Raw genomic sequence first — 23,812 nt, 5'->3', positions numbered from 1 at the left:
GAAAAATCCAAGTTCGACCATATTACACCTATTACACCTATTTTAAAATCATCACATTGGCTGCCTATTAGCTTCCAGGCACAGTACAAGGTGTTGGTTATCACCTATAAAGCCCAACATGGCCTGGGTCCAGTCTACTTGAAGGAACGCCTCCTCCCATACAATCCTTCCCTTACACTCCGATCCTCCAGGAAAAACTTCTTACAATCTAGAAAGACCAGACTGGCAGTGACCTCCCTGATGTCCTTCTCTATCACCGCTCCAAAAACTTGGAATGACCTGAAGGAAGAGATTCGCCAATTATCCTCGCTTGAGGCTTTCAAAAAGGCGACAAAAACGCTTCTCTTCCAGCAGGCCTTCCCCAATTGATAATGTCCAGAACCAACTGAATCCCCCTCCTTTTATTATTTTTCTCATTCGTGGTTTGTTTATTAATTTCTACGTATTGTTATGTATTTTTAATCATGTTTTATAGTTTAATTTTATACTTGGGACGGAGGGTTGGGACGGGGTCTTGTGGGGCTTGTTGTTTTAATTGTTGCATATTGTACAAACTTTGTTGTTACCCGCCTCGGCCCCCAAAATGGAAGAGGCGGGATATAGATAAATATTTTATTTATTTATTTATTTATTTATTTATTTATTTATTTATTTGGCAGAGAAGATTCAAGACCTCGTAAAACTAAAAAAACAGGATTCCATAGTATGGAGCAACAGCAATTAAAGTGGTGTCAAACTGCCTTATTTCTGCAATGTAGATGTGTCATTGGACTAGTTTTGAGAATTCTCCAGCCTAACGTGCCTGGCTATTAAGTTCTGGGAACTGTAACCCTCAAAAGTCACTTTCTCAAGTTCTGATTTCTTTCCATATCAACAGTCACACACTATTATATAGGGAAAAGCTGACATGTGAGTCTCGTGTGCAAAATAATTTTGCCATGTACAAACAAAAGTGGAATTTCCCAGGTGGCAAAGCCTCTCGCAAGTATCTCTGCTACAGAAACCTATGGCAGCTCTAGCATATAGTGGGTATGACATATTGGTTTTCTTCTTTTAAAACTTTGGAAAATTACAATATATGCTCCAACTAGACATAACAAAAAAGAGATTGTTAAATGCTTCATTTCTTTCAATAAGACATGAGTTGGTAGAAAAGAAAAGAATCAGAAAGTTACAATATACAGAGGCTGTGGCCAGAGTGCAGAATTAATGCAGTTTGGCACCACTTTAACTGCCATGGCTCCATCCTATGGAATCTTGGGATTTGTAGTTTGTTGTGGCACCAGAGCTCTCTAACAGAAAAGGCTAAATATATCACAAAACGGCAAATATCTGAATTCCATCGCGTTGAGCCATGGCAGTTAAAGCAGGGTCAAACTACATTAATTCTGCAGTGTAGATGCAGCTTGAGTCAGAGCCTTGGTTTATCTAGCTCAATATTGACTGGCAGTGTTGGAAAGATAAATTCACTATCCATTGTTCTATGTTCAGAAGATACTACTGCTTTTGTTACACATGAACATTTATTTGATAAATATTAAGAGAGTATTTTTGGAACTCTGAACAGCTTATATTAATGCACATGTCTAGCCCATGTTCACATCTTATTTACCCCCCCCCTTTTTTTTTTTCCTATTTTTCTTCTCTTTCTTTTCCAACAGATTGACATCATAGCTCTGGGCAACTAGGGCACTGCAACTTCTGCTTTGTCGACAGGCACTTTCACTTCCTTCAAAAGACCATTTTTTATATTTATATTTGGTAGTACAGAGCCAGTGGCTCTGAAATTCCTCCACAGACAGAATGATTGGTGTAGATGGCACCTTGTATACTGACCTGAAGATGGCAGGCCCGATGAACTACCTGGGCCTGGTGAAAGACATATAGGGTGACGCATGGCAGGGGATGCTTTTCTGACATCCAGTCCTGCCCCTGGAGATGAAAGAGGACTCTGGTGTATGGCTCATAGGGAGACACTGTACCCTCAATGGACACAGCGCGAATGTCCCAGGCAACAGAGGCATCAATGGATCGGGAGTCATCGGCTGGTACTGCCTGCGGGGGAAAAGAAAGAGCCTGACATCTGAAGCTCCTCACAGAACAAACCAAGAGAGGAAGGGAACTCTGCATCATTTCTCAAATGAAGATGTTTCCTACCTGCTGGGCAGTGAAAGGCTGGTAGGTAGCTTGGATGGTGGCCTTCCCTGTGAGTTGACGATGGAGGAAGAGGAAGGACTCCGAGCGGGAACTGAGAGAGGCATTTCCTGGCAGGTATCGATCTGTACGCTGAAGACGGAAATTCTCTGGGCCACTGAGCACTTCCATTTCAGCTGGCAGAAACACCACATCAGGGGGGTCAGATTCACAGCACACTGTAGACAGAGGAATCACTTCATCAATAGGTTTGGTAACCTTTTCTCCACTCTACAATATGTGCCCTTCTGCAATACTCAGTTCCTTCCTGAGCAGCTCTGGGAAAAGGTGAGGTATACCACAGGATTTCATCTTATCAGAATCAAGAACTGAAACCAAACAACATGGATTCTGGCATCAGGTCCTGGATTCAAACATGCATTATGGCCTAGGGCCTTGGATCGGGGATTAATGATGTGTACCCAGATTCCCAAAATAACTTTATCTAGTCCTTAGTCGCCCTTTCAGATTCATCGCAAGTCTTTAAGTAACTTTAATTGGCTGTTTACATGCCTCAATCTGATACATATGGTATTGTAAAACAAAACAAAAAAAGCAGTAATTCCATATACTTTTCTTTCATGTGTGTATTTTTGCACTGGTCATATCACATTCTGGAAAGGCAGAGAACCCCTTTAAAATGCCTCTCAGGAGGAAGTATATTTGAGGTAGTAAATTAGTTCCTCAGTTGACCCCTGATCAAATGACCTCTTATGTACCCAAATGCATATGCTCTGGAGGAGGCTAATTCTTACTATAGAGCTGGATCACCAGTCTGGCTCCTCAAGTCAGATTCAAGGACACACATCCTATGAATAATTTGATTCAATTTCTCTGCTTAATTGGCAGGCCAGTTTTACCTGATTACTGATTTAAAATAAATTGAAAGAAGCGCAGGAAGGAGAAGTGGTTTTTGGTTTTAAGAAACCCATACAAAATGATTTGGATGCAATACAATATCTTTGTTTAGAGTGGCCACATCAAAACACAGTTTGGCTATGTAGATATACCACCACTCATAAGAGAGGAATGAGGTAACAGGCAGTCTGGGATGGGATATTTTAATGATGACTGAACTTCTAGATTATTATCTGTTTTTGCAATAGGGTTTTACCGTGCACAAATACCCATTACCCACAGCTTCTGTCATCACAAATACAGGTTTGGATTATCCCCATGGTTTCAAGCACAAACTTGGCTCTTTGGCTTTGGGAACATGGATTCAGGAGCCAAATGCTCAAGTGCATACCAGGATAATGCCACAATATGAGGAAGGTACAGTATTCTTAGCCCTTCAAACTAGGCTTGCCATATCCCGCCTGTGGGCGGGACTTTCCCGGTTTTGGGTGGGTCTGCACGGTCCTGCCCTGGGTTGGCCCCGCCCCCGGGCTTTGTTGCAAAGTGTGCAACAGCAGTGGCGGGGGAAAGAGAGAGAGGCCTCTGTAGGCCTCTCTCCTTTGGCGAGGGGGCTTCCGTCCCCTCTTTGGCTCTGCTGGAGCCGAGGGAGGGAAAAAAGCGTCGCCTGCCGAGGCCAGACTTCTTTCCCCGCCTGAGCTCCACCGGCAAAAACGGAGCCCAGGCGAGGGAAAAAAAGCCTCCATGAGGGGAGGATTCCTTCTCCACCTGGGCTCTGTCCTTGGTGGGAACGAAGCCCAAGCGGAGAAGGAATCCTCCCCTCAGCGAGGATTCTTTTCCCCCTGGGCTCCATTTTTGCCAACGGAGCCCAGGGAGAAAAGAAAGCCTCCCTGGGGGCGGATTCCTTCTCCGCCTGGGCTGCTTCCAACGGATCCCAGGTGGAGAAGGAATCCTCCCCTCAGCGAGGCTCTTTTTCAAATGTAGGACCAAAAAAAAAAAGGTCCTACATTTGAAAATTTTGTCCTACATTTGTCCCGGTTTGGAGGTCCAGGCTAATGGCAACCCTACTTCAAACACTGCTTGCAGTAGTATTATGACTCACTGTGGGTTTCTAATTTTTATTATTCCATCTGTCTGTATGGTTGCCAAACTAACAGCCAAATAAAATAAAGCAAAAATGAAGCCGATTTAAGATTACTTGTATATCTGTGTATTTTGAACTGCAGATTTATATTTAGCTCTTCAGTCTATTGCATGAATTATCAGTTAATTCTTAATGCACAGCTTGTAAAGTTACTTGTAAAGATGAATGACATAATGACAGGCTGAAGCATCTATAAATGAGCAATGATAGGATGTTGCTCTGGATTTTTCCAGAACATCATCCAACCAGTGCTCAGTTACAGGCATTTTCAGCATGGCATTACTAGTATGTTCATTCATCTTATGAGTAATCTTTCAAGCTCTGGGTCTTAGTATGTTTATTAATGTAATATACTTAGCCCACACAAATATTTGTATGACTATTTAAATCTTGACTAGCCACTTTTTATTGAGAATGGCTTTTTCAAGGAAACGTTGCTACAAATATAATCATTGGGGTTGATGCTACTTCCCTATAACAAGCTACCATGACAAACTACTATGTTGCAGCAACTAAAAGATTTCATAGATTTTTAGAGCCATCTTCCAAGTATAGTGGAGCCTTCCCATCCACAAGGATTCAGTTCCACACACCCTGGGGATGGGAGAAAAACATGGATGCACAAGCCCCATATTATTCCAATGGCAGCAATGTGTGCATGTCCGTATCAGCGCATCTGTAAGCATATGCCACCACTGAATAATATGGGGTGTGGCTAGGGTTGCCATAAGGCAGGACCTCCAAGCCGGGACAAATGTAGGACAAATGTAGAGCCACATTTTCAAATGTAGGACACGTTTTTATAAAAAATGGAGGACACATGAAAAAATTGATAATTTTTTTAAAATGTTAATATAAATGCATGTTTCTTAGGCATGCTCAAAATGGAGGACATTTTGGCATTATTCCTAGACAGAAGGCTGAAATGTACGTCTCTTTCTGGCCAAACACCCCCCCCCCCTGCCCAATTCTACATTTCCCACTCCCAAGCAGGCATAGCATTTGCAAGATCACAGGCAGCCCCTTGTGCCATTGCAAACTACATTTCCATTTGCAAGATCACAGGCAGCCCCTTGTGCCATTGCAAACTACATTTCCATTTGCAAGATCACAGGCAGCCCCTTGTGCCACTGCAAACTACATTTCCATTCGCAAAATCACAGGCAGCCCCTTGTGCCACTGCAAACTACATTTCCATTTGCAAGATCACAGGCAGCCCCTTGTGCCACTGCAAACTACATTTCCATTTGCAAGATCACAGGCAGCCCCTTGTGCCACTGCAAACTACATTTCCATTTGCAAGATCACAGGCAGCCCCTTGTGCCACTGCAAACTACATTTCCATTTGCAAGATCACAGGCAGCCCCTTGTGCCACTGCAAACTACATTTCCATTTGCAAGATCACAGGCAGCCCCTTGTACCATTGCAAACTACATAGAATCATAGAGTTGGAAGAGACCACAAGGGCCATCCAGTCCAACCCCCTGCCATGCAGGAATCCAGATCAAAGCATCCCACTCCCAAGCCTTCTTAGCAATTCCCCCCTAGGAAGTTCTCTAATTGCCCTCCCTCTCTTACAACAGTGAGTATTCCACACCCAATCCATGCTCAATCTTGACTGGACTGTTTGGGGGATAAGTGTAGGATTGCTCTCCTTTTAGGGTTTTTCCCTCTCTCAGGTTTGCTCAGACTTGCTCCTCTTGCGTGCACGTGGTACCACTTTGGCTTCATAAGGATCACACTTAGAGAATTTTTAGTATACACAATATGTTAGACTAAGGCCCTGTGCAGACTGGCCATTAAGGCCATCCTGGGGGTGGAGTTGGGGCATAGTGTCTACACAGTGCACACCCCTACTCCGCCCACAGGGTGCTGCGATGCCGCACTGCATAGCACACGGCATCACGGTGCTCCTCTGGTGCTGCGTCCACATGACACAGCATCAAAGGACTGGAGTCACTTCAAACCACGACGCCGCAGCTATCATGCCTTTTCCAGGGCACAAAAAGGAGCCACTTTTTGCAGCTCCTTTTTGTGCCTTGGAAAGGCTGGATTGCTGCCGTGGCATGCAGCTGCTGTGGCTCTGATCTAGCACACCTGAAGGTGGCTGCAGGCTGCCCCTTAGATGCGGTCTGCACAGCCCCTAAGACATATACAGTATTTATTTGAAAAGTAACACCTATAATTTGTACTCAGTACATTTAAAATACAAAGATAACATTTCCAACAGCTGAATGATTAAAATGTTATTAATTGTCTGTGGCAGACAATTAATATGCAATATTAATGCAACATTCACAGAGAACTTCCTATCTCTCTTTAAATCACCCATAAAGGTTATATGGAAATGCTCAGAACCAGAAAATGCATGAATGCCAATGTGTGATGTATGAGATTTGGCAGTTTGATATAAAGCAACCTAGTTTTGTTTATGGAGTTAGACAGATTTCTAGCCCAAGGCAATGATACTCCATCTCCTGTCAAAGTCCATCTCAGGATGGCTTTATGCTTGAGGGGCAGATAGGATACACTCCTACCTTTAAAAAATAGTGAAAAAAATTTAAAAATTCAGTTGTGTATTTCTGAATGAATCCCAAGATTCTTTCACTCCAGTGTAGTGATTTAAGACTCAGCTGAGCAGTTTCAAACATCTCACTGATTTAGAAAATCAAACTGTGATTTTTGTTAACTGTACCTCATAGCATGTCACCTACAGTGTATTGTATGCCTTCGTATGATATCAGAAGGCATACAATACACTGTAGGTGAGGAAGTTCTGCAAAGATGGTTCTTCTGAAGTTATTGTCATTACACAGGCCTGTGATTAAAATCTTTTTTCAATATTGTAGCTGTCTTTAATACATTTTTAGATACTGAATTCAAAAAACACAATAAAAATGTCGTACCTCACCCAGTTTTTCACAAATTCAATATTTTTATCAATTCATTTATTACTCAGCTTTGAATAAGTGTGGATGCTTATCTCTCTTTTTTCATTTAATGTTTTGAATGGATTTTTGTGTTTCATTTCAGGGAATTCAAGTGTTTTGAAAGTCTGTTAGAAGACTTTAACCCCTTTCTTACTCTTGGCATGATAATTTCATTCAGTCTCCTATTAGAACATAGAAATGTCAAAGCAAGTTGTGAAAAAATGTACGTGATGAAGCAACTCTGAGGTCATTTTTGGATTTAGAATGCCAAATGCCTATAAAACCAGCATACATTTTTAAAAAAGTTTTTATGACCATCAGTTTTGCAGCCTGTGTTATTAAAGCAAAGACTGAGTTGTTATTAAGGATTGTGAACATTGTGAACTGTGGTGGGGAGGGGAGGCGAGGAAGAAAGGGGACAGGTGGATGCTTGTTTAGATTGCTTTGAAGGGACCCAAGAAATGGATCCTAATTTCACTTCTCACTGGCTCCTTGTTTGGTTAGCAGCCTAATTCCTTTTCACACATCCTGTGGATTAAGCTCTTTTGGAAGCAGAATTACTCACTAGGTCTAGCCCCATGGTTCTTTTTGGTGAACCAATTTTTCTTCTATACAATGCACCTGAGGAAGCTGAGAGCTGAAAAACACAACTCAGAGGAAGGCAGTAGAAGGGCTTCTTTACCCTTTTCTCAGTGGGTTTTTCTTCTACCAAATCCCTCTCCACTGTCACTCTCCTTTTCACCTTGTAATGGTACTCCTTTTTCTGCCTTAGCAGGGTTAAAAGCAACTGAGGAAGTCCATTTTTTCAAAAAACGCAAGGGGTAGGTTTTTAAAAAGGTTCACTCTAATCTGTGTCAGTCTTCATGCTACAGTCTCAGTATGACAAAGAAAATCTTTCTGTAAAGTAGTACAGAGCTCCATGTCTGCCCTTCCTTATGAAAATGTGATGAAGCCATTTTGTTTTCCCAAAGTTGCACTCATTGTCACAGACAAGGAAGTTGCTTCTGAAATAGACAGACTCCTGTTAATGAGGAATAGCCAATATACATAGTTGTACAGAGTGTGTGGTAAAATGGAAGAGGCAAAATCCCCAAACAACCAAATTTTTAAAAAGTCCCCAATAGCAAATGCCGAAATATTTTTCAAGTACTTCCACAACCCAGCCTGATCAGATCTTCCAAGATCTCAGAGCCTAGATCTTCTTCTCTAGTCCTCAGGATTAGGGGAAGAGCAAGAGCCTTGAAAAGGATGTTATATATTTCTTCTTTATTGTTAAACTTGGTATATTTATTTAAATGTGCAACTGTGGTTAATGCCATGCTTAAGGTACCATGCTTAATGACCTCACAAAGACCCACAGTCTGTGACATGACAAGGAGTTTTAGGTTTTAGTCCTGAAAGCTCAGGATTTGGGATGGTATTACCTTCGCAACCCTATGTTCAACAAGCATCCACATTTCTCTACTAAATATAAAGGTGCTTGGTTTTTTTTGTCTTTTCCCTTCCAAAGCGCATCAGCCTCTTGCTGGAACTAGTTGGGTGCTAGTGGAACTAGTTGGGTGCTAAATTTGGGGTCTGCACAGGTTTTAAAAAATGGTGAATCAACATAGTTTTTTTTGGGGGGGTTCGGGTTATGTGGCCATGTTCTAGAAGAGTTTCTGCATGAAGATGCCAGCCACAGATGCTGGCAAAACATCAGGAAGAAACTCTTCTAGAACATGGCCACATAGCCTGAAAAACCCACAAAAAACTATGGATGCCGGACAGGAAAGCCTTCAACTTCACAGTGAGTCAACAGTTTGGCAACAAGTACCATTTATTGCTGTGGAACTTATTACCAAGTAAGCACAATCAGACTCCTTGGTTGGCTTATCACACCATAAGCTATTGCTGCAAACTGATGCCAATCAATGTGCAAACTATGCCTAATATTACTTACCACTGGCTATGAGAGCCAGTGGAAGGTGGTGGTTTGAACATTGAGCTGAGAGTTAGGAGAACCAGGTTCTAATCCTGACTTGCCCAAGAAACTGTCTGAGTGACCTCAGTTCAGTCACCCTCTCTCTCTCAGCTTCACCTAACTCACAGGGATGTTATGAAGATAAAGTGAGGAGGAAGAGAAAACTCATGTATTATTAACTCACTGGAGGAAAGAGAAACATTCACCATCATTTTTTCTACTACCATTACCACCACCCTATGCATTCCTCCCACCAGCAGTTAGCCTGTATGGATCCAGCTTAACAGGAAACATGTTGATTCTGAGGTTAAACACCCTTTTCTTCCTTGACCAAATCTGAGCTTGTTGGGGGACAAAGAGTGTCCACTGAAGTAAAAGGCAAAAACATGCAAAACTGCCAATAAAGGTTCCTTACGTTGACTGAAGGGATATAAATCTTCCACTATTTCACCCTCACAGACAAGTTACCCTAATTTTTTTCCACTTGAAGGGGAAAAAATAAATTCTCTGCAGCTTTTCCCTTACATGCTAATGTCCTGAAGTGTTACCATGGAATTATGCTGTAAAGAAATACTGTACATTTTTTTGTGTGAATGCACAAAGAAGTTTTCTTGCACAAAACAATTATGTGTATTTATCTTCCCTGAATGAACACTTGAAGACATTTGAGTAACAGAAGAAAACTGTCTAAGCATCTTGCTATTCTATTCTTCAACCCCATGTGGTTGCCTTTTGGGAAACCCAGTTTTCAGCCAGGAAACTAGTCAGGTTTCCATATTCATGATTTTTTTTATCCACGGACTGAAGCATCCACAGTTTGAAAATATTCCAAAAAGATACAAATTTTACAAAGCAAACCTTATTTTTGTCATTTTATATAAGGGACACCATTTTACTATGCCATTGTATTTAATGGGACCTAAGCAACCATGGATTTTGGTTCCAGAAGGTCCTGGAACCAAACCCCAGGGATACCAAGGGCCCACTGGAACTGACAATATCCCTAATGCTGCACCAGGCTACTGATGAATTCAGTTTAATCTTGCCTATACTAGCTTTAGCAACCTGACCACCTCCAGGCGTATTGGACTGCCACCTCCATCCTCCACAGCCATGATGGATTCTACATTGACTATCAGCAATGCTCTAACATTTTAGAGGCAAAGCTGTCTCCCAGCCCCAAGACTCTGCAAGAGAGAGATCATACGATTCAGTATAAAGAAGTGTAAAGTGACCCACTCTGGGGAAAAGAAGCCCAGCTTCACATATATGCTGGTGGGAGCTATGCTAGTACTGAAAGGACAATGGGATGGGATACTGAAGCTGTGATGGACAGGACAATGAAAATGTCTTGGATAAGAACAGACCACCTCTGGCCAATTTTCCAGGATATTCTGTTGTTCCATTTTTCTTCTCATCCACTTTTTTGTTCTCTCAACAAAAGTAGCACGCACACAGCCTGAACATGTTCAGTGAATCCTCATTAGGCTGTTTTGTTTCCTTCCCCTATTCCCCTGTGCAAACCTCTAGATTCCCTTGAGTCTGTAGATGCCACTATCTTGTGCAAGGGTGGTGCCATTTTGACTACAAAAGAAACAGCACTCTCTCCTGCATCCCGTAAAATTAGTAGAGTAGCTAAGAACACAGTTGGATGCCTATTTATTCAGACATGTCCCACTAAATTCCATGGGATTTCTTTCCAGGTACACACACCTTCCAACTGTCCTGAACAGTCCAAATGAATTCTCTGTCATTCCACGTTTCCAGCTGCTTTTAAAATATCCCAGCTTTTCTTGCTTCCTTCCACTTTCTACCTTTAGAGATTAGCACATCAGCATTTATTTTCACAACTAGGTACAGGATGTAAACACACAGGGATGGATTATATTGCACAGTACTGCCCCGGGCAGTACTCATCCTGTACCCAACCCAGGCTTCTCCTGGACCTTTTAAAGAACACCTAGCATGGGAATAAAAGCTGGTGCACTAATATCCTTTGTTCTCAACCTACTACAATTGCTGCAAACTGTGTTCAAAGTGCAAAAGGACTTGATTCATCAGGGAGAACAGAGAGGTGGGGCAGAATCTTGTCCTTCCTAGTAGGCTTAGATGGAAGTAAATGGCTTCTCTTAGCTGGTATATTCTACCTTTTGCCATCTTGACTGCACTCTGATGTTGCTTGGCCATACACATCTCAGTTTTGATCTGTGAAATGTTGAAGGGTACATACAATGGTGATCTAAATGGGCTGTGCATTATAAACATTTTTCAAATGGAGATTCTTCCACCCAGCGGTGCTCAATAGCAGGCTGCAGCCAGTAATTCCATTCTCACATGGGAGCACATTAGAAATGTGGATATAATACAAAATGATAGATGGGGACTGGGTATAGAGTGTACACACAGACACACTTCAGGAGACAATTCACCTTTTAAATAGATTGCAATGTCTCCCATCCCCACCAATTAATATCCATCCCCCTTTTTAAAAAAATGAAATTGTGGCCACTTATTTTAGGTTCTTGGTTTTTAAAGCATTTTTAGCAATCTGTATTGCCCATGGAGATCCCCAGAGGCAGAAAATTACCCCCTGGACCCACTGCATTTGCCCACCCATGCAGTAGCCATTTTAAACCCTTGGCTGGGTCAACTGTGCCATGCTCTTTTGCTAAAATCTTAGCTGCCTTTTGAAAAGAAGAGGGGGGGAAAAGAACGCTTCCATGGAGAAGGATTTAAATAAATTACATTTAAACAACCCAAAAGCACAAGCCACATTTAGAAAAACAACAACAATGAATGTGAATTGTGGAAGAGGGAAAAGTGTCCTTTTGTAAGACAAATCCGATTATCAGGAGTACCTTGAGCTAACAAATCTGCCTTCATAATGTTCACAGAAAACACTATATAAACCTGTGGGGGGAGGGTGAGTTCCATTTCGCCTTTCTTCTTTTAGAAATTGAAGCCTTATCTTCTCTTGAATTCTCTAGGTACCCAGAGATTGGCATGAGCACACCATGAGATGAGAAAAGGAAATGAAAGCCAAGTAGCTGAGAGAGAATGGCAATTCTAGTTAGACCATTTAATTCTTTGGGCTACGCAGCCATAGCTGCCTATTGCCAAAGAAATGACCGGCTGTCAGCAGAAACACACACCCTCTTCCCTTTGATTGCTCTCCATGGAATTAATAAGCCACGATCAGGTCAGACTTCTGAAAGAAGCTGCTGACAACGCCAATGGTAGAAAGGATTTTTCTCAATGAGAAGTAGTACTCCAGAAGGTGGCAAAGGACCGGTCCACACTAATTAAGAAGGAAAAGGCTGGGATTAGGAATAATGGAGAGGCATCATTTTAAGAGATGCAGTTCATTTTACCCCAAAGCTCTGCTGAACACAATGGACACCCACCTTTCCCAAAATTACAGAATGGACAGTGCAGTTACATTCCCTCCTTTATTTTTTGGCATTGTGATCAAACAGCACTAGTGAGGGGTTGAGAAATGAAAACAAAGACTTGAAGCTTTTATTATCAGCTTGTGCAATCTTAAATAGTATTTGTTTTGTACGTAGTCCCCCCCTCTTTTTTTAAAGTTCCATTTTAAAACTGCATGCCATTTTAAGGGATTTTCAGCAGGTGCTTTGTGAGCATAAACAAGCACAGCCCTACTGGCATCAGCCAACTGTAATTAAAATTTCTTACCTACTCCTTAATATGCCTGGTTTGGTTTTATCAATATTTCTAGCAACACCTCAGTAAGTTCCACCTGGGATCTAAGGTTTTTCAAAGCAGCCATTTTAAAGCTGTCATATGAACAAGGGAGAAATAGTAAGAGCATTTTAAAAAAAACAAAAACAATCCTCTAGAAGATATATGTTTAGCTTTAAAGGTTTGGCTTTAAGTGGAATTTCCCCAGCTTCCAAACAATGTTAAAAGTATAATGATACTGCTTTTAATTAACTAAAACCTAATTAGAGCTATTCTTTATGTGGAAAGGAGAGCATTTCCCTTGCCTCAGGGTGTCTGTGTGCATTTTGTAGTAGAAGTAGTAGATTATCCATAGGGGGGATATTTGCGTGGTCCATCAGGGCATGGGAATTGTATTATGTGCATCTGCCAGTAGGAAGCTTTTCAAGGCTGGTTCCTGAGTCTCACTGCTTTTCAGCTACTCTTCAGAAATAACGCACTCTTCAGAAATAATACCATCTCCAGCTGTTTTGGAAAACAGAGAAAGCCTTCACAGATGCAATCTAAGTGAGATACAGAGATGCCCATCTGTATGTGTGGGGAGGGTTCAAACCCTATTGGTGCTGTTGCTGGAACATGGGCTGGTTGCCAAGGCTATTAGTAGCCCAGGGAGTAGGGAGAGAACAGGTCTTTGTGCTGTGATATAAGAAGGGAAAGCCCAAGACATTTTGCTGCATGACATGTAGAAGCTGTTGAGACTAGCACCTGAATCTTTTCAAAAATGGCAAAGGGATACAGGCTTAAGGAAGCAGAAGCACTTAGGAGGGGTGTCAATTCAACACAGCTTTGTCTTCCAATACATCTGAGCAGTCTGCTGACCCTCCTCACATATCCCAGAATCTGTTGCCTAACACAGCCCCTTAGTGTGCCCAATGCTGGCCAGCCCTACATCAAAGCAGTTCTGAGCACACATCAACCTCCAATTTAATAAAAAGGTGAAAATCTCAAACCTCCAAATGCTAAAATACTCTGCCAAAATTAAGTTAAAAAACCACACACATATACCACTTATAGATTTCTGTATTTCAACTTTCTACCATGGAGGTTAGTGCACTGCATACAGCAACCTCTCCCAACCTGGACTTTCCAAAAGTGTTGGACTACAAATCCCATGATTCCCCACCAATCAATGTTAACTACCCATTTTATTCTCGTAAGAGCTCTATAACGTGAAGTGATAAGAGAGATACTGAAGGATACATGGTGGATTACCTCCTGGTTGGGTAGAGGTCTGAACCCTTGTTTCCTTGATCTAAAACTAAAAACTTAATTCGATTTCAACTTCATGCTCTTAATGTACAATCAGTTTTCACATATCACACTGCATAAGCATACTGGAAACCTCAGCACAAGACAACAGGGAAAGAAGACTGGATAACTTCTATGAGCCCTTAATCCTCTTGCTGCCACAAAGGAGTTTATCACACTGAGGTTATTGGACCTAAGATCAGGGGTGAGTGCAGGTCAAACAATGCGAATTGATGTTATAACCTGACTGTTTTATCACACCTGGTTGCCCTTCCGTTGCCCTTCCGAACTGAGGGGGAATCGAATCCAAGGCAAGTCACGTGATGCGGATTCAGGCAAAGCAGAGTGAGTGCACATTGTATTACTACACCGGTGCATACCATGGAGATTCAACGATTCAAATTGGGACCCTTGTGCATGCTTAGTGGGGGGGTCTGAACTCATCCTGAACCTTTGCACTTCCGGGATGCAGAAGGGAGCCTGGTTCTACTTTCACGGGAATGACAGCTTCCCCTTTCTTCCTCCCTTCTAGTTTCCTATTTTCCTGGCAGCCAAATTCAAAGGGGTCCTCCATGTCAGAGCCCCCATCCATTTCAGCCACATTGACATCTATCCTCTTGTCATTCTCCTCATCTATTTCATCTAGATCTCTCCTTTCCTTTGTAACAGCTGCCTTCTCTTAGGTTGCATCCACACTGGGGAGATAATCTGGTTTAACTCCACTTTAACTGTCCTGGCTCAGTGCTATGGAATTCTGGGAACTGTAGTGTCCTGAGACATTGCGCCTTCTCTGCCAGAGAGCTCTGGTGCCTCAGCAAACTAATAACTTAAATAATAATAATTATTATTATTATTATTATTTTAAAATATTATTATTATTATTATTTTAAAATAAATTATTATTATTATTATGGAGTTGGAATTTGTTGTGGGGTCCTTGGCTTGAGGCTATGGAATTCTGGGAGTACCATCTCTCCCTCCAGCCTTCTGTTTCATTTCCTTCACATCTGTTATCTGGATCTCCATCCCTAGCCTCACGTGAATGATAGGGAATGTCACCTATCTCTAAATGCCCTCTGCTTCCTCCAAATGTATCACCCACCAGCAAAATAATAATAATAATTATTATTATTATTTTGCAGTGAAAGAATTTTTTAAATAATAATAATATTAATAATAATAATAAATTTCTTTCACTGCAAAATAATCAGTGTAGAAACTGCAGTTCTACTTGGAAGTAAACCCTGCCTCCACCTTGGCCCCACGTTGGAGGACGTCCGCTGCCCCCCACCCCTAAAGAGTCCTTTAGAAACTTTACTAACCCCACTCTCTCTCTTTGCCCCCTCTTTTTTCTCTCTATCTCCCCCCCCATCTCCCCCCTCCTCGCCAGCATGGCTCCTGTCCACATTAAAACGTGAATGCATTCATTCAGGGGGGAGCACCGAAAGCAAATGGGGCAAAATTGCAGCACGGCATCATGGGAAATTTGCAACCCGGGGGTTTTGCGGTAGTGTACCAGAGCGCAAGCAAAATGTCATTCCACACCAGACCAATCCGTGGTGAATTGGAACCGAGCCTCAATGCAAATCCTGTCAACTCACTTATTTAGCGAACTCTCCAAAATGAGAAGCCAGTAAGGATTCAGTTCGGAAGCCCTGCGGAAGTCCTACAGGAGGGGCTCCCATTGAAAGCAACCAGGTGTGAAAATACATGAACATTATGGCGTGCATTCGCATCGCTCAATCTGCACTCACCCTGGTTCTGAGCGGGAAAAACCCCGTTTGATAAACGCCAATGTGCAGTATGGCTTCACTGTGAATAAAAGCCGGTTAGAGGAGCACAGTCTATTTAACCCAACAGTGTCCTTTATTCCCTGCTAATTACCTGTTTTTCCCATGTTAATGTACATTTTAGAGTTTTTGTTGTTAACTGTCTTTGAGTCGACCTCAACTCATGCCTACCCTGTTGAGAAAACATCTCCCTAACCACTCTGCTCAGGTCCTGCAGGTTCAGGTCTGTGACCTCTCTGATCGAGCCATCTGACATGCAGTCTTCCTCTCTTTCTACTGCTTTCCACGTTTCCCAGCATTAATGTCTTTTCTAGTGAACCATGCCTTCTCATGATGTGACCAGAGTACAATAGCCTCAATTTACTCATCCTGGCTTCCAAGGAGAGTTCAGGCCTAATCTGTTCAAGGACCCATTTGTTTGTCTTCGTGGCTGTCCACGGTATCCTCAGCACTCTTCTCTAGCACAACATCCCAAATAAATTGATTTTTCTCTTATCCGCTTTCTTCACTGTCCACCTCTTGCATCCATACATGGTGATGGAGAATATGATGGTTTGGATGATCCTCGCTTTATTGTTCAGTGTTAGATTTTTGCACTTTAGAATCTTGTCTAGTTCTTCTTCTTCTTCTTCTTCTTCTTCTTCTGCTTTATTTATATAGTGCTGTAGATTTAATTCCTTCGTTGCTGCCCTTCTGATTCCTAGTCTTCTCCTGATTTATTGACTGCAACCCCCATTTGGTCAATGACTGATTTGGATGATATACAATATCAAAAGGGAGTTGCCCTACCATGTAATTCCTGTCTTTTTAGTGACTCCTTCTCAGCTGTTGCAGTAGTGTTCATGGATAGGTCACTTCACATCCAGTATGCTTCCAGGACTGAACGCATCCAGTAATAAGGGTACAAACCAAACCAAATTTTGGCAGCCATAAAACCTAAGGTCTAGGATGGCAGGAACCAGTGCAGGCTGAAGTCACAGGCATTGCTGGACTTGCATGTTCTGAATGCACAATCATCTCTCTTCCAAACTACCAGCATGGATGCTCTGCTATTATTGGCCCAGGATGGTCAAAATTCGGGTAAGAATTATAGTAATGAAAGGGTTCTTTGAGGTCATCAAGTTCAGCCCTTGATTAATGCTGAATCTTCAATTGAGGACTGAATTCAATGCAGCTACAGAATCCCTAACACATTCATCCTCCTATCCAAAACAGTGTTTCAGAGTCAACCATTTCATGGCATTAGGAAGTTCTCCCTAGCGCTTCACCAAACATCTGCCTCCTTGCAGTTTTCACCCAATGGTTCTAGTCCTGCCTTCTGCAGCATGAGATAATATGCCTGCTCTATCTTCTCCCTGACAGTCCTTCAGGAATTTCAGGGACACTATCCTGTCTCTTAGAAATTGCTCCAGGCTAGGTGGAGGCCTAGCATGAGTGGTGCTGAACTCAGATTTCAGATATTACTAGAGGAAACAAACTGAAGACACCATTCTTGGTCCAGGGATTTGGGTGATTTTATTTGTTGTAGCTGTTGTTGTGTGCCTTCAAGTCATTTCCAAGTTATGGCTATCCTAAAGCAAATCTATCATGGGGTTTTCTTGGCAAGTTTCTTCAGAGGGGGTTTGCCATTGCCATCTGTTGAAGCTAAGAGGGTGTGATTTGCCCAAGATCATCCAGTGGCTTTAAATGGTCAAGTCAGGATTTGAACCCTGGTCTTCAGAGTCATAGTCTAACACAGAGATGCTCAAACCACTATACCATGCTGTTTAAAATGCCAAGTCTATAGGTGAGAGATGGTCAGTGATTTTTGGACTAACCTCTATGATTGTGCATGTGACATTCCAGTGCTGGGAACTAGGAAGTGTCTTACCAAGATATTATTACTCACAAAAGGATAAGTAAACACAGGCAAACATGTGCATGCACACACAGAAATATCATCCTATACACACACACACACACACACACACAAAGGTCCAGAAAACAAAATGATGAAAACCAGGTTCGGGTAAAAAAAAAATCTGGAGAAGGAAGATTTGCAAAACAAAGTAATTTATTCAATTTCCTTGGATGTTCTGAAAAATGCTTATTATTTTAGTACATTTTGTATTCGCCCTCCTCCTCAACCTGAGTTTTGACAAAACCCAGAGATCTGGTGTCAAAGTGGAGGGCTTAAGGGATCAGGAGAGGAACTAAAAATTGACAAATTGTATTTTTAGTATGGTTCATGCAGAGTGAGGAGGGGAGGTTTTTAGACAACTCCCTGAAATCTCAACTCAGAGAGAGACAGACAGACAGACAGACAGACAGACAGACAGACAGATTTTACTATAGCTCCTAGGATCCTCCAGCCACTGACCAGATCCTTCAAATGGTAGTCTAAAAAAACAAATAAAGTTCTCTAATCTATAGGATAATACACCAATTTTAGAGAGTACAAACATGGCTGGGGCGGGGGGGGGGTTGCTCTCTCCAACAGTGTACATGGGGAGAGACAGAGAGAGAAGAGCGAGGGTGCAGTGAATCTAAGGCTGTAATGCAGCCTCCATAAAAGGGAGTTTCCTTGCATCCTAACCTGCACCTCTGTATGATATATAGACAAAGCATCAATACCCAACCACCTCTACCCCTCTGAACAATGGGTCTCTGAAATGATGCTGAACCCTGTGGAGATCTCTTATCATTCCTCCCCAGGCTCTGGGTAGCAGGAGCTCCCCCTGAAGAAGGAGCAGATGGCTGAGAGATACCATGACATCACACCCTTCCATGTCAGGAGAGGAGGGAGAAACAAGTGGGCTCTTTACAAATTTGGCTCTTTCCTCCCCTTGGGTCTGACCTCTGTCACCCCTGCTCCCTTCTCCACTAATTACAATTTCTGCCATCAATTCTTCTCTCCTCAGCTTGACAACCCGATTCAGATACAACCTCCCCTCTTCATTCTATGTGGATCTAGCTCCCGCCAAAGCGACTGGTGAGGTGGCCTGGCTGGAGGATGGTGTGGGGTGGCACCACCCCCACCACAAGTCCTACTAGATCCCCCTGTATTTCTCTCTCACACACACTCTCTTATCCACAAAAACCCCTTCCTATCTTGTATAGCCCAGTTTAACCGTTGGTTGCAACATCCAACAGGTCTGCAATCACATCCAAAGTGGGCACTACAAATTATAAATACAAGACACGCAAATGCACACCCAATCCATGCAAAATCTGGGACAGGAACAGAATGCCCTGGCCACTGCACAACTCCCTCCTCTTTATGAAGGGGCAAGATTTGTTCAATATGAGCCAACTCGATGGCAAACAGCAGCAAATTCACTGTAAAAAGAACCCAGCAATATTGAGCTCAGAAGCATCCTTAAACTCAAACCAGCCCAGGGCTTAATCCACTTTATTTTAATGGAATAAGGATCCATTCTCAGAGAGGGGGAACACCAAAATCCTTTTCTGGCCAAACCCCAAACCAAGAGATACACTGGTAAGGACACTTGTGAATGTACTACCAAATACCACTAGTAGCATTTCTTCTTCAAGAGGTAGCTCTTAAACACTCAAGCACACAGTGTGGGATTCCAGCTAGCGGGAACTGAGGGACATGTTGTGTATCCACTGCCTTACATGGCTTTATACCACAAGAGGGATGACTGGGGGCAACTGTTTGCACCAGCCTCTCCCAGTGCAGTGCCCTCCAGATGTGTTGGGCAACAACTCCTATGATCCCCAGCTAGAGATGATGGGGGGTTTTGCCCAATACACCTGGAGGGTAGCTGTTTGGGGATGGGTGCTGTCACACATATGTTTAGTTATTGTCTTAATAGTGATGGTCTCTTAGGCACATTCGATTGAGGACCCACACCCAAGGAAGGTCCTTCAAAGTGCCACCAATAAGCTCTATATGATCCTCTATAATATGATCTCTCTATATCATATATAAGTATATACAGAGAAAGATATCATATACAGGGAAATATATATATATATATATATATATATATATAGAGAGAGAGAGAGAGAGAGAGAATATATAGAGCTCATATATAGATACAGTATGATCATAAATTATCATATAGAGAGATGATATCTCTATATGATTCTATATGACTCTATATGACCTCTGTATATGAAAGATTCTCTCTCATGCACACACACACACACACACACACCCAAAATGTTTAATAAAACCCCAACACCCCACAATCCTAGCAGCACCTTCTGCTTGCAAACCTTTCTGTGCAATGATTCCTCCTCCCCACAAAACACCCTAACCTTGCCTCCATGAAGAGACAAAAACATCCCTGGGGCAGAGAGTGAATGGAAATAAATTCCCACAGGTGCCTAGAAGAGAAGAGCCTTTTTCAAAAGGTGGGGTGACAAGGATTCATGAGAGAAGGGACAGAATTGAGCGGGATATTTTAGGGGTGAAATGCTGGTGGGGGTGGCAGTGGAGAAATTAGGGATGGAGCTGGCGTACTTTCTCTTCCAGATTCAGTTGTATTGACTTGGGCTTACCAAAGGAAGGGGTGTCAGTGATAGGGATGGAACCCTTTGGTTTGCCCATCTTCATGTTGGAGGGAAAGATGCCCTGCGGAGCTTTATCTTGCCCTGCTGGAAGATGGAAGGGTCTGCCACCAAAAGCTTAATTGAATTACAGCAAGAGTGGACCCAGGGGGAGGCATTTGCATGACAAGGGAAAGCCCTGGGGGGGGGGGATGACCTTCTTCCCTCCCCCAGCCCCACTCCAAGGCTCCTCCAGCAGCAGGTTGCCTTCACACTAAAGCAGTAGTTCCCAGCCCTTTTCTATGCCCCACACTCCTAGGAAAGGCTGGAGCAATATATAAATATACAATCATATGTGTAAGACACACACACACACACACACACAGTGTGTGTGTGTATATATATATATATATATATATATATAAGATATAAATACATATATTTAATATATAATTTAATAAATAATTATATACATATAAGACATATCTATATATCTATATCTAATATTTAATAAATAATTATATATAAAATACATATAAACGTGTTAATTATTTAATTCAATAAATAATTATATACAAAATGCATATATCTAGCTATATATTTAATATATAATTTAATAACTAATTATATATATATATATATGACATATCAAAATATATATTTAATATATAATTTAATTAATAATTATATATAAAATACACACACATATATATATTTAATATATAATTTAATTAATAATTATATATAAAATACATAGAAATATAATTTAATAAATAATTATATATGACACACATATCAAAGCTGCTCTGAGAGCCTTTGGCCTGAAGGGTGGGGTATAAATACAGTAAATAAATAATAATAATAATACATAAGATATATTTAATATATAATTTAATAATGATATTTAAATTCATACAAATACATACATTTACTATATCATCACACCAAGGTGGGTTTTTTGTAATGGAGTGTGTGTGTTTTAGTGATGCCTTCCAACTTTTGTAGATGCTGATCTAATTTTACACTGTCTAGAGATGGTTTTGGACTGTTTTAAATGTTATTGCCATTTTTGTTGCTGTTTTTAATGTTTTTATCTGCAGGCTGACTACTTGGGTGGCTTCTGGGAGAAAGAAAGTCAAGCTACAAATGAAATGAAATTCCCATCCCTACGTTTGGAGAGAGAGAGAGAGAGAGAGAGAGAGGAGTCCCATTTCCAAGCGTTGCTCCACTGGGGAGGCCCCACTGAGGGCGAGCAGGCGGAGCTGAAGGAGAAGCCCACCGGCTTGGACTCTCAGAGCATCCGAGGCAAAGCTCAGGCCAGCCATCCAGCCTCAGGTCATTCAGGGAAGAAAGAGGACTGGGCTGAGGAGGACTGGAGGGGGGGCACGCCAAGGCTCCTCCAGGCCCTCTTTCTCCTGCCCCCTAAAAATGTTCACCTTTCTTGAGGGCGGGGGTTCCTCCTGGAGTCCCCTGCCCCCCTTTTCTTTGGGGGGTTCCCCCCTATTTTCCCCTTTCTTGAGTACATCCCCGCCCCCTTTCTTGGAAGCAGTCCCCTGTAGCCCTTTCTTATAGGGAAGGGGCTCCACCTGCTATTTCTTTCTTGGGGGGTCCCCCTTTCTTGTTTAAATCCCTTACTCTCCCTTTCTTGGGGTGGTCCCCTGCCTCCCTTTTCTTGTAGGAGTTACTTGCTCCCCTTTTCTTGTGGGGGGTTCCCCCTTTCTTGGGGGTGGTCCCCTGCTCCCCCTGTTGTGGGGACCTTTTGTTGGCTAAGTCCTCGGTCTTCTCCTTTCTGGGGGGTCTCCTGCTCCCCTTTCCTGAAGGGGGAGTCCCCTCTCTGCCTCTTCCTTGGAGAGGTCCCTTTTCTTTGGGGAGTGTCCCCCGCCAACAAGTGCCTGGGGGGGAGGGAGGGAGGGGGCGGGCATAGGTGACCCTGCCCAAGGTGGGGCTCGACCCCCGCCCCAAGAGCCCCAGAAGCCCCCGAGACTGACCTGGGGGGCCGGCGGAGGAGGAGGAGGAGGAGGCGAGGGCCACCAGGGCCAGCAGGAGCCAGCGGGAGCCCATGCTGCCTCCGAGAGCCACCGGCATCCCTTCCGCCCAGCCCTCCGCCAGAGGAAGAAGAAGAGCAGCAGCAGCAGCAGCCACGGCCAGCGCCGCTCAGACAAAAGGAGCAGCAGGGGAGGGAGGGAGGGAGAGGGACCGGCGCCCACCGCTGGGTCCTAGAGGCCCTCCTCTCCTGCCCCTCCAGCCCCATGGGCCCCGCCCCTCCTCCTCCTCCTCCTCCAAGGAGGACCTTCCATCCAGAGGAGGAAAGGGAGGGCACGACCAAGACCCAGCTCAACCCTCCTGGAAATGGAAAGGTCTCCTCAATTCAAAAAGGACATTGAGAAACTGGAGTGTGTCCAAAAGAAGGCGACTAAAATGGTGAAGGGTCTGGAAACCATGAAGCCCTATGAGGAACGCCCCTCTAGGGAGCTGGGGATGTTCAGCCTGGAGAAGAGAAGGTTAAGAGGTGATATGAGAGCCCTGTTGAAATATTTGAAAGGATGTCATATTGAGGAGGGAACAACCTTGTTTCCTGCTGCTCCAGAGAACAGGACCCAGAGCAATGGATGCAAGCTCCAGGAACAGAGATTCTACCTCAACATTAGGAAGAACTTCCTGACAGTAAGGGCTGTTCGACAGTGGAACACACTCCTTCCTCGGAGGGTAGTGGAGTCTCCTTCCTTGGAGGTCTTTAAGCAGAGGCTGGATGGCCATCTGTCAATGGGGATGCTTTGATGGAGAGTTCCTGCATGGCAGAATGGGGTTGGACTGGATGGCCCTTGTGGTCTCTTCCAACTCTATGATTCTATGTCCTGCACCCAGTGGAGGGCTTGGTAGAACTCCTCCTGGAAATGGAGGGCATTCATGAAAAAAAAGGAATCAAAGCTCGAGACCCTTATGGAAATGGAAAGGGAGGTTTCTGATCCAGGCTCCCAATGGAAGACACTGGGGAATTTCTTCATGGAGAGAAGGGTGAAATGGAGGACATGGCCTGGAAAAGGAGGACGCCTGCTCACCCTGGGCTGGATGTCCTAACCACAAAGGAGGACAAGGCCCCGCAAAATGGAGGACCTCCCCAAGAAATGGAAGGCACAACCAAATCAAAGCTGAGAACACTCATGGAAATGTCTTGCTTCTTAGTCATGCTCCAAATTGAGGGCACTGTGAAATTCGTCATGGAAAATGGAGGGCATTCACGACAAATGTGGGACATGACCAAATCAAAGCCCCACACACTCATAATAAGTTTATCACATGAAGGAGAGCGGGAGTTTACGCCATGAATATCCCAGAAAAATTGCATAAACCTGCCATTAAAGTGGTCACAAAGAAGCATTAACTCACATCTTTTTGCTTTCGGGATTTCAGCAACAATGCATTTCTGATATTACTATATTTGCACATGTGATA

General features: G+C 43.0%; 1 protein-coding gene across 2 annotated transcripts in view; it reads right to left on the bottom strand.

Moving 5' to 3' along the window:
• The window catches only part of TMEM132A (transmembrane protein 132A), a 37,751-nt gene extending 15,298 nt beyond the window's left edge, over positions 1-22,453 (bottom strand). For both annotated transcript variants that reach the window (XM_089520716.1, XM_089520717.1), the window contains exons 1-3: positions 22,348-22,453; positions 2,158-2,372; positions 1,837-2,055 (exon numbers count right to left, since the gene is read on the bottom strand). In XM_089520716.1, the coding sequence (XP_089376842.1) occupies positions 1,837-2,055; positions 2,158-2,372; positions 22,348-22,444 (531 nt within the window). In that variant the 5' untranslated portion in view covers positions 22,445-22,453. The remainder of the gene's footprint in view (positions 1-1,836; positions 2,056-2,157; positions 2,373-22,347) is intronic.
• Between the last annotated feature and the right edge of the window lie 1,359 nt (positions 22,454-23,812).

This window comes from Sceloporus occidentalis, unplaced genomic scaffold (genome assembly GCF_023333645.1).
Source record: "Sceloporus occidentalis isolate IW3139 unplaced genomic scaffold, rSceOcc1.0.p SCAF_4, whole genome shotgun sequence".
In the NCBI taxonomy this organism is placed as follows: domain Eukaryota; kingdom Metazoa; phylum Chordata; class Lepidosauria; order Squamata; family Phrynosomatidae; genus Sceloporus; species Sceloporus occidentalis.
Note: the sequence above shows the minus strand (reverse complement) of the source record. Positions and strands in the feature narration are given on the sequence as shown.